Here is an 11,968-nt window from a genome sequence, read left to right as displayed (position 1 = left end):
GTAGTTGCAAATATGGTCATTTTTTATTTTGAATAGCAGTTCATTTAGCTGATTAGATGGATGTGACTTCATAAAGTAAGATCTTCTCTTGTGTGAAGGAAGCAAACATATGTGTATCAATACATTGACTGCTCCTCTGCTGTTCCAGGGGTGTCTCTCTCTGCTCCCGCAGTGGTGGGAGCCAGGCAAGAGCCCCACAGGACACTGGGCAGCACAGGGCCAGGGGTCACCTTGCACCCTCTGCCTTACATAGAGCCACTGAGGGTTTCCAGCCTTCCTGCGGTGACAGCCATGGTGGTGACAGCCACCGCAGGCTTGAGGGGCGCCATGTGTGCAAGGGGTGCAGCTGCCTTCGGATGTTTTCCTTCTGCAGGCGTCTGCCACACAGGAAACATCCTGGTACTTTTCCTCCTTTCTACTGGGGTTAGGACTATGCTAGCCCCCTGAAAAATCAACCGCTGTTTATTTGCTGTTCACAGCAAACAATTAACAACCAGAGTCAAGAGCCGCCTGCCCGAGGTGCAGCACTCACCTCTCTGAGCAGGGCCCTCACCTTGGAGTGGCTGCAAATCTGCCCAGAGGGAAGGTCGGGGGTGGCAGCTTGACTGACCTGACACACCTGAGGTCTCTCCTTTTTTGTTCCCAGAGGCTTACAGTGTAAAGAGAGAGCGTGCAGCCAAATTGTACTAAATTGGCTTTAAATTAAAAAAATGGAACTGTGAATATTTCAAGTTTAAAAATGCTCCCATCCATAAATCTGCAAACTGAGGATTTGGATGAGTTATTACCTGAACCAAATTTCCAGAAGGCTCGTCTCCGTGCTAAGCCAGAACCTTTCCATCATAATCAGGGGCTGTGTTCACCCTTTGATCTAAGCCATGCTGAACTTCACAGGAGACACATCAGAGGCAGAAAAGCCGAAGGCAACAAACTCTGCCCAATGAAAAAGAAAATCCTTTTGTCTGACTGGCCTAGTCTCCCAGATACCTAGAATTATAATTAAAGCTAAAGAGATAATTTCTAGATAAAATCCAAGGCTCATTACTGCTTATAAGGGAGATGGATACTAGAAATAGTAGAGAGAGAATTGTATAAAGATATTTTTGAGTTCCTAAAAGTTCTCCGTAGTTCAAGAGAAGGATCTGATTCTTCCAGGAATAAAGCATTCCTTTTTATCAGATTATTACAGGTAACAATTCCCATACAGACCGTAATTCACATTATGTCTTATTCTAATAGAAGATACACAGATACACAAATACATTTACATATTAGGACTGTTAATCACAGCACTTTGCTCTTTTGAGCTGTAGGGTACACATAAGTGAGCTTTGAAAGGTTTTTGAGGTGGCTGGGAGTGACACAAAACCACACAGGACAGCAAGAGCTGACTATGCCTGAGCCTTCTGATTTTCACCAGCCCTAAATAATTCTGGCAGTGCCGTTGTGAGGCAAACAAATATAATTATCCCCAGTTTTACACTTACAGATATACAGGAGCACCTGCTGTAAAGGTATTCTCTGTGGCTGTTCTTGCAATTCAGATAAAAAGCCAAGAACACAAATATTGGCCCATTTCACACTTCCACATGCTATCCACTGGCAATCTGCTACCTCTGATCTCATGCCACTTCCCACATGAAATGTAAGCCATACTAATGTCAACATTACAGTGAATGATTTTGCAGGAATGATGGCCAGAGGTAAAAAACCTGCACGGGAATCCCCAGCAGCAACACCCCTCACCAGTTTTAACATTTGGCCCTGGGACTCTCTGATCTTCTGTGTCCTCCCTCAGGTTTCCTTCTTACAATTGATTTTTCCTGGTGCGGGGCTGCCACTTTTCTCAGAGCTCAGCAGTGTTTGCTTTAAAGCAGCACTGTTGCTTCTTTGACAAAAATCTTTCTTCTAGATAGACCTGCATATCTGTGATCAAGGAGGCAAAAAAGAATGTAATGCACCTCCTGCTAAGAAGTACTCCCTTTTTGTACCAGCTCCAATAATGACAGTTTTGTCTTTGCTCACTCATTTCCTCACTGATAAACAAACTTATCTGCTGCTGCTCATAGTCCCTCAGGATGCTCAGCATTTTTAGAAGAATTGCAAAGTTGAACTGGCAACGTGGCATTTTTGATCTGCTGCATTGGGTTTATGCTTCCTTGTTTGTGAGAGGAGTTAAAAAATTAGCCTTAAGGCGTCTGTAAGGATGCACTTTCAATTCTTGTCAGTCAGAACTATTTGCTTCAACTTTCAGACCAAATTCTTGATCTTAGGGCAGTTTTCGTGCATTAGCAGAGGTGTCTGCAGGAAGTTATAAATGAAAACTTTGCTGAAACCTTTCACGGCCCAAGGATAAGGTTTCCTGAGGTAAGCACTAATGACAAAACACCAACCTTTCTATTAATTGTGCGTGAACTAACACCAATTTTGCTAATGAGCTTCTGGTCTCAAGCAAGGGTTTATAGTGCTGATGTTTAATCTGTGCAGGAGAAAGTTCCTGCTTTTTCATGCCTGAAAAGTACTAGTAATGCAATAAAAGCTCAGCAAGAAATCCATAAGGACATGAATGCAATGATCACTCGGTACAGCTAAATTTGTCTTCAGTTCTCTGCCATGACTTATGTTTTGTTCTGCAGAGAACAAAGCACGGAGCTTTTGGAGGTACTTGAAATAACAGCAGTGTGAAGAAAATCTGTGAAGTACACGGACTTTTTAAAAATTCAAATGAGGATAAAACTCACCTCTGTGCAGGGATGAAAATCAGAAGCCTGATGTGCCATTCAAACTGCCTGGAGAGCCTAAAGCTGCTTTAAGGAAGCGCTTTAACTGCCCAGAAGCCTTGTCTAGGCTGTCTCCAGTGGTAAGAGCTTCCCCCTAATTGAACTCTGTAAGAAACAGCAGCAATACTACTGCTTAATTGTAAAGTGATTAGAGTTTTTTCAATAATTGAATGGAAAGCTAAGCCTTAGCTGTGGTGAAGCAGACACACCACACATGTTTGAGAACACAAAGTTCAATCTGAGCTTTGAAGAAGAAGCCAAAAGACAGCAATGCTGCAATACACAAAAGTTTATTTTTAAGTTTTTCTTTTCTGAAGGCAAAATATAATAGAACCTAACATCAATGTATTTTGTACAACAAAACAGTTTTTATATGAGAACAGACAATCCATGAAGAGTTTTTAAGTCTTAGAACTGCTTCCCTTTTTTATCATGCTTTCTTGTGGTCAACAAAAAGTTGGCACAGAAGATGTCACGGCAGTCAGTCAGCAGGCGTGCTCCCTCAGATCCTCGTCAGCTGGTGCCACAGACTGGAGGGCAGGATACTTTCTACTTTTTCCATCACAAAATTTAAAGGGGCAAAGAGGGTGCTGAGAAACTGCAAAAGAATCAGATAGATACACATTCAGATCAAAATCCAAATCAACACACCTCAGGAGGAAGCTGTCCAATAGGACAAGAAAGTCTTGCTGCACTTCTCCGTAAAATCCTCCAGCGTGATAAAAATTACATAATTCACATATAAAGATTTTCTGCCAAATTCTGAGCTCTGAATATACACAGATTGCTGGACTTTGCAAGCAAGAGCCCCATTTTTATGAAGATCAAAGTGACGAACTAAAAAAGTCTTCACATGTCTCACATCCTTGATTCAGGTTCATACTGAAGCCACTAAAAGCTCACACCAAAACCTACTGAAGGGCAAGAGTTTGTTTCCTAGGGGCAGCATCTGTCCAACCACCTCCCAGAGACAGAAAGCGTGTCTTCAGATTCACGTTTACAATGGTTCTGGGTTAGCTATAGATCTGCTGTACACACTGAGGCATCAATAACTGGAATTTATCTTAACCTCCTCCCTCTATTACAGAACATATTTGGCAATGTTGAAAGAAGTTTCAATATATTAGTGTTAGGACAGGCATATGTGACGAAAATCAAGCAAATAGAGACCATTTTATCACAGGAAAAAAACACTGCCAGCTACACATCTCAGAACTCAGGCACTCAAAGCACTCCCAAAATTTTGGGAAATATATATTATATTAGCTGTGCTTTACATTACTTGCAACGCAACTGCACACATTACATACGGCTATGTTGGGGCCCTATCCGTGTATGAGAGAGTACAGTAATATGCAGAGTCAGCCACCTCAGGACCGTGAACCCTGTGGCTTCTAACCATTTAGGTTGATGTGACTTTGCTAAAAATAAACAGCTCTGGAACCGATCAGCAAAGAGCTGTGAGAGGTTCGTGTTTCAGTTACTGCTCTGCAGTCAGCACAAAACACATAAACTCCACTTACTGCACTGATGTGTATATTAAGTCTGCTTGGTAGGTCAGTATTAAAGCAAATCTAGTGCTGGATGTGTTCTTTTTTTTGGTCCAAAAGACCTTTCTCCTGACAAAAGAGAGCATCAGACTTTATATATAAGCCCACCTACATCCCTTTTCATATTCTGGATTTGTCCCACTTAAAGGATGCAGACATGGGGGTCTGTTCCCCCTGTAGTCACTGGAGAGAACTGGGCACTTCCAGAGAGAAATTCTACCCATCCCAGGACCAGAACTGCTCTTTGGAAACAGCTCTTCTCCCTCTGCCCCCAGCTGCACAGGCAGACGGGTGGTTGGGCTCTGTCTTCTCCCGTAAAGCGCAGTGCAGGGTGCCGACCTAACTTAGCCAAACTCCAGAGCTGCCTGCACAGCTCCTGGCATAGTTCTGGCTGCTTGTCCTCACCAAAGCCCAGGCAGAGTCTGGGGACAGCACAGGGCAGGGGCAGTTCCCAGCAGCCAGCGAGGAACAGGAACATCCCACCTTTGATGGGAGGAGAGGCTGGAGGTACAGATGTGAACTGTGATGTGGCACCCGCCTTTGGAGCCACAGAACAAATTTTACTACTTAATACAGACGTGCCCTTGGTCTCTAACTTGGGCTCTTAAGGACCTTAAAGGACCTAAAGTTAAGTTAAAAAAAAAAATCTTAAAAATTGCCACAGGTCTGTGTGCTGCTGAAATGCAGCTATATGCAGTAAATGTATTTAAAATGCTTCAAAACTTCAATATCCAACAGCCAGAGATTATAACCATTTCATGGTATCAAGCAAGAAAATAGTTTCACTGTTTACCAGAATGGGCTCTGTGAAGAGTTTAACTGTAAAAATGTATGATGTTAGTCATATTTGTGCTTTTTAAAGGCAATTTTAAGAATTCCAATTATTTTCTTCCTCTTGGACATGTTTGCACACAATATAGACACTCCATCACAGACAAGTTGTGCATCATGGGAAAACAAGGTAACATCAGCACTGGTAATGAGATTTTGTCATAAGCACAGGTTGAGGAAAAAAACAGCTTCTAACTGAAGCTGAACCGAATATCTCCGTTCTAGTGCTGAAGGCCAAGCTGCCTAACGTCAATTGCAGCTGAATTCATCCAACACTGACTTACCTAACCTTAGAGTTTGCTATTGCTATTTCAAGCAGCTTAGCCCAAGTGGACACATTCCCTCTGGTTAAGTTGAGAACTATTTAGATAAAAACATCCTTCTAATTTTGCCAAATGCAAAAGGCTCACTAGAGGATATTTGCTGCTCTTTGAGTAGCACTTGATGTATGTGCTAAGCTTGCACCATCACATTTACTTGAATAAAACTCAGCTTTGTAATCAGTGCAAATTACTTGTTAAATTAATGAAACAAGAATAATCTGCCTGACAGTAAGTTTTATTGCAATTCACAGGAATTTCGTTGCTGAAGTAGTTGATTGTATCCTATAACAAACTCAGTGAAGTATCTATAGCTTAAAACAAGTTTTTTAACACCTGGAAAACTAGTTCACTTACAAAATACATTTAAATTCCTGGTTTCACTGAAGTCTAAGCAAAACCTCTGCTGAGATCAAAGGTTCCAGATGCCACCTCCTCTCTTGTACAAGCCCATGCAAACAGCATCTGTGCTGGGGTTCTCTGGCCCTTGGTAAGCTCCTGGTGCTCCTGGCCTCAGACAGCACTGCCAGATGCCTGCCTGGCTTGTTTGCTCCATGGTAGCACCCGGGAGGGCGCAGTTTGCATCACACATTGTGTGTCTGGTTTAGGGTTCTTTTTCAATTTTGCCTTTCCTTTTGACACTGATTGTTTTGTTCCACACAACAGAAAAAACAGCATCAACAGTAGAGTAAAAATTCAGGGTGACAGAACTGGTGGTGGGAGACCTGTAAAAAAATTTGCTATTATTATTTTGTATTTTAAAAGAAAAATTATTTTGTATTTTAAAAGAAAGAATTATTTTGTATCTTACAAGAACCCAGCTATTTCAAAGCTGGCAGAAGCAGCTTTCTAAGAGCACCTTCTGAATAGCACCACTTGTTTGCATGGAGGAACTGACTATTGATTGCTCACTCCCTGTGATCTCATCTACATGTTCCCTACCTCAGCATCCGCAGAGGTCCAAGCAGACTCTGCTTGCTGAACCGAGGTCTCATCCAACATAAGGGAAATACTGAAAGAGACCATGTTAGTGATCTCAGGCAAACACAGAAATCAAATCAGGGAAAAATTAGTCCTTCCGAAGTTTCACTAATTTTAAAAATTTACCTAGGCACTACACACTAAAACACAACTGTAGATTCTAATTATATAGTGACTCCCTTGTTCATACAACTCTCAGTTTTACTTAAGATACATTGATTTTCCAGGTATAGTTATATTTCTGCATGACAATGAAAGAAATTTAATAATACCTACACTGTGTTACAGTATTATCCAAGCCATGCAGTCAGAAATTTATTCTGCTTGTATTCATAACTCAAGTGACCTCCAGAAATCTTGTCAGAGAGCCTAGCAAAAATTAAAACCACAAGCTATGAGCACGTTTGCCCCTAACTGAGTGAAAATGCTAAGATATTCAGCTATTTTAAAGTTACTTATAGTCAGACTGACAAAACAATCCAAGAAGAGCTGGATTCTTCCAGTTTCATTGTGGGAAGAGCCAAGCTTACTTCCAGGTACAACATTACAGAATTGGCTGGATGCAGTTGGGAATATCTAAACTTGCTACTGCCCTAAGGATCTGTCCCAGTGGCACAGGCCACCTTTGGCAGTCTCACACGTGGAAGAGGTTCTCAGCACTCAAGGGCTTTTCCTGCCTTGAAGAACCCAGCGTCTGGGTCAATGGGCTGTGGAAAAGGCGCAAGAAGATGCTACCTGGAGAACAGGTCAAAGCCAGTTCCCAATACCCAGTCATGCCAACCCACTCAGTTTTTTGCAAAATACGGTAAATATCAACTTGCAGTAACAAAAACCTGGGCCATGATGGTGATATTACATCTGTGTGATGCTTCTGAGATTGGCAGGCATAAAAGAGAAGGAATACATTTTGACCTATTAAAATGAAAGCCTATGTTCACAGTTTCACAATGTAATATACCACATCACAATGTGCACCCACCATACAGGAACAGGTAATTCAGGGCACGTAACCACAGCAACAGTCAGCACATTCATCTTTTTAGCTGTTTATGAAATTAGTTTTTTATGAAACCATCTTCCCTCAAACTGAAAGGGAGAAGCCAGGGCTGGCCAACCTCTTCTATTCTGTTCTGATACAGCTACATTTCAAAGAGACATCTGCCATGATTTTCTTCAGTTTCATACACCTGGGCTACTTTTCCCAAAGACAACAAAATGAGGCTTCTGAATCAAAGCCTTTCTACGAGTTACTAAATGAACATCACAGGCTTAAATTCTGCCCTTCCCATGCACAACAAAAACTTAGCTGCTGCATGTGGTGGTTTATGAATATCAGGATAAAGCTAAAAGAAATCACAACACACATTCACTGACATACTAACTGCATCTATACAGGCTCAGAGATCTTGAGTAATCTTCCCAACTTTATGCACGTAATGCAGCCCACATTTCAGTTCTGTTTGTCTGTGCTTATTTTACTAACTTTGGGCTTTACCTGCTCCGATGTGCAGAACTTAATAACCACATAAAGAGCCTTGCGGTGCCTATTCTGTTAACACCAATGGCAGCTGCACTTACACAACAGCAAAATAGATCCCTCTGATCTGATTCTACTCCCCAAATGGCTTTGGAACCCGCAAGCTCCAAACCATGGAGAAACAATTACTAAAACACCACCAGTCTGATATTTCCATTTGATTGCACTCCACAACCAAAGCCAGCTGAGTTAAGCCCACGCAAACATGCTACTACCAATTTTGTCCAATTCCAGCAGCTCACCACCTGTAGCAGGAGCATTAAGTACAACACCCCATCGTGCTGCCAGCTTGAGATACATTATTTGGTCAGGATACAAGGCTGACAAGCAGAGGAACAAGGCTAACAGGGACAGATTCTGGGTCATTAACTGTGAAGGTATCAGAAAACTACGGATTGTATTGAAACAACCCCTGAAGATGGGTTATCCATTTGAATGACTTAAGGAAAAAAACCACAAAAAAGTTTTATAAAGAAGTTTAAGATCATATGCCCAAGTTAAACACTTATTGTCCACCAAATGCCTACATATATGCTTGAGAAACAAGATAATTATATTTCAGGTACATTTTGGCACTTTTTGCTGATAGAAGTGGTATCTTTTTCTACAGCTAATCTTATTTTCTGCCTTCTAGAGCTAATGAAAGAAAATTCTTGATGCAAGAACTGCTGAGGTACCAGACCTCTGTCACTCAAGCCCGTGTGGTAGAAGACCTGGTTCACCTACAAAGGGGGTCTCTCACCATTTGGAAAGGAGTTTGAGAAAGTGCTCACAATCTGGAATCTGCCAAAGCCTTTCAGCTTTGCCTCCTCCACCCCACCCCTATTCCTCCCAGATCAAAAGCACCAAAGACACTAAATACAGGGCCAGGAGGCTGTTTTGGAAACACAAGACCTGAAAGTGATACAAATATATTTGTGAAAATATATTACAACAGAGGATATTCAGTATTTCTTGGAGAAGGAGGCAGTTTGTTGTTTTTTTTTTTTTTACTACCCTAGAACTTTTCTGCAAGTTTATTTTTCATATCCTAGCACACTGAAACAGTGATGCTCCTGGTTTTTAAAAGAAAAAAGTGTGTTTTAGCATCATCCATGGCCTTACCCCCTCATTCTCCAACATTTAGTAATGTTTGGTGGATTAAAAAGCAGAATTAGCAGAGACTTCCCTGGAAATAGTTAAGAAAAGTTATGAGGGAAATGCTGACACTACTTCCTTCAGGGCAGTTTGGGAAAAGCACACAGAAATTTGCCCTGGCTCATCATACACCCATTTCTGCTCATTAGTATGAGCTTCTATTGCACTGGAAAGCATGGCACAGCCATTGTGGCTCTGCACAAAATAAAGGGTTCTGCAAACCAGTATTAGTTTATTTTATTGGATTATATATGAAAACACAGAATACTCTCTTCTCCTTTTTTGGCAAGATCACAAGAGATCTAGGCTTACAAAAGAGTCATATAAACCAGAGAAGACAGAGAGTAGTGTGTTTTACTGATTAGCACCCTCAACAGTTGTTCAAACATCCCCCTGCTCACACATCTCTTGATGTTTTATTTATACTACTGAGTATGCAGATATTTAATACCCAGCAATGTTTAGCTCAGCTCTTCGTGCATCTGTGTCGTTATTTGCCAGAGAGAGCAGCAGCAGAGAATACTCACAGCTTTTGCAAAGACTCCCATGAGCTCTGGGAACTGATGTGTCAGGAGCGCCAGCATGGCTGTGAAAGAACATAGTCCAGCAGTGAAGAGGATAAAGAAGGGAAGCTCTTTCTTGGGGTAAACTGAAACTTCATGAAATGCTGTAGAAAGGAAGACAAGAAGGGGAATGCATTATGCATAAAAACCTAACCCAACAAAACAACCAAAACCATACCAACATTATGTGGTTTAAACACCCAGAGACACCCAAAAATGCTTTTGAAGGAAGAAACACACGGAAGGTCTGAAACATCTAAGGCCAACATTGTAGCTGTTGGTTATCTCACTGCCAAATAATTCTCATCTAAAGGTCACATTTCTAGCTTACTCTGGTCCTATGTACAGGTTACTTTCGCCTTCCTTCTTTCAGCACTAACTATAATGCAGGTGTGTAACAACTAACCCCAGAAAACTAACCTACAAAGAAAACACCAGTTTTTTTTGGACTTCCCACACAGCTGCATGTTTGCTAATGCTGATACACAGAGAGTACAGAAACAAGCACCCAGGAGCAACAGTGAGGCCAGCCCTGCAGAACTGTGGTGCTGGACTGGTCTAAGCAGGCTGTGTAACTACAGCCTTTGTAACAGTAAATTCTGATGGTTTAATCTGCAGAACCAATAAAAGTTATCCTAAAAGTAGGACACATAAACACGTACTTTAAATTCAGATTTGCAGAATTCTGTGAATATCTACCACAATACAAGAACTTTTTAAAGTGTTGAAACCTGAAATTTAAATTAATAGTGGATTTTCAAGGTGTTCTTTAGCATATACTAAAAGGAATACAGAAACTTCCTTGACTCTGCTATGAAAAATCACTCACTGGGCCCTGGGAAAAGCAGCACTGAGAAAGCTAAAAGTGTCAGAGGAGGATAATGAGTGTTTTACAGGAAGAACATATCCCTTAAATTTTGACGGTGGCTCAGATTCAAGGTAAAAATCTGGGTGGGTTGGCAAAAGGTCTGGTGAACTCTCATCTGTCTGCTTCGCTTATTCAGCCCAGTGACAATAAATGCAAACTTCGAAATATTTTTTTCTCATTAAGGACCAACCTCAAGGCTTTCTGCATATTTCAAATCGTATGACTATTTATATACACCACCCACTACTGTTCCATTTTGCCTGCTTTATTTGCTTCAGCGACCAGCTCTCATCTCATCATACTTGCAGACAACATAAGCACAGGGTAATCAAGGAACATGACAGGACAACAACCCTGAATGCATTCATCCAGAGTCGAGTGGTTTCCAAAACCAACAGCAGGAACTAATAAGAGTTTAAATTAAAATATTATAAACTAAAAAGATGTGTGATTTTCAGGTCTGCTAATTCATTCAATTTAAAAAGAAAAACACAGATAATTTGCAACTTCTCTTTGATTTAAATTAAATTTAGAGATTAGGAAATACCAGACCATGGACTTTGTAAGTCTAAGATTTCTTGTGTTCAGTTTTTTGCACTTGCTTTTGACACAGGCTCCAACTTGTTGTTCCAGTCTGTTATCCAGTCATGGCAAAAGTTCTGTGATTGATATTTTTAATTCAGATAGCCTGTCAGATCTTAGTGTTCTGATATAATTCCAGCTGACTCTCCTTTAAAACACACACAATTAAAGGGTGTGGACAGGTATGCAAAACCCCTTTAACCGACCTGTGTCTGTCACGGTATGTTCAACCCTTCCCTACTCAAACCCAAGAGATTTTGCAGTGAAAGGCATTTCCCAGAACTGCCAAAGCAGAACACGACTGTCTGCATATGCTGTTAAAGAGTCCCTGGCTTCTAACATTTTACAAGAATGATTAGTTTTACCTCTAAAAAGAGATCACTGAGCTATTCCGCATGACTGTCATTTCTAAATCTCCTGACGCTACACCCTCCCCAGCTCAGCATCCCTCTGAGTACAGCAAGCAGAGTGCTCTAAGAGGTGTTGTTGTAATTAGGGTGATTATAATGGGGTGGGGAGATATTGTCAGTTGCCAAGGATTTCTGTGGAATATCAGCGAGAATGTATTCTGAAGGAGAGACTCACTAGTGGATTTTTGCTATGTTATTCTCACCTAATGTTTACTCACATAGGCTTATAGAAAGTGGCAATTCATTTTTCAGCCCAAAGCAGAGAGGTTCTGAATGAAAAACTATAAAGAGTGCAAATGCCCTCAAAATCAGCATTCACAGCAGAAGCAGGCTATGTTGTACTTTTTCCAGAACAGAATTCTTGTTATTTCTTCTTCAGGATAGAGAAGGTGAGAGAAGAATCTTCTTC

The 11,968-nt window shown here is 41.1% G+C and overlaps 1 protein-coding gene across 5 annotated transcripts in view; it reads right to left on the bottom strand.

The window, feature by feature from the left end:
- Window positions 1-3,051: 3,051 nt before the first annotated feature.
- Window positions 3,052-11,968, bottom strand: part of ST7 (suppression of tumorigenicity 7) — a 152,041-nt gene continuing 143,124 nt past the window's right edge. For all 5 annotated transcript variants that reach the window (XM_065855999.2, XM_071803332.1, XM_065856007.2 and 2 more), the window contains 2 exons: window positions 9,664-9,803; window positions 3,052-3,378 (listed from right to left, as the gene is read on the bottom strand). In XM_065855999.2, coding sequence (XP_065712071.1) covers window positions 3,283-3,378; window positions 9,664-9,803 — 236 coding nt within the window. In that variant the 3' untranslated portion in view covers window positions 3,052-3,282. The remainder of the gene's footprint in view (window positions 3,379-9,663; window positions 9,804-11,968) is intronic.

Source organism: Patagioenas fasciata, chromosome 1, assembly GCF_037038585.1.
Source record: "Patagioenas fasciata isolate bPatFas1 chromosome 1, bPatFas1.hap1, whole genome shotgun sequence".
Lineage (NCBI taxonomy): Eukaryota > Metazoa > Chordata > Aves > Columbiformes > Columbidae > Patagioenas > Patagioenas fasciata.
The sequence above is the reverse complement of the archived record's forward strand: the minus strand, read 5'-3'. Positions and strand labels throughout refer to the sequence as shown.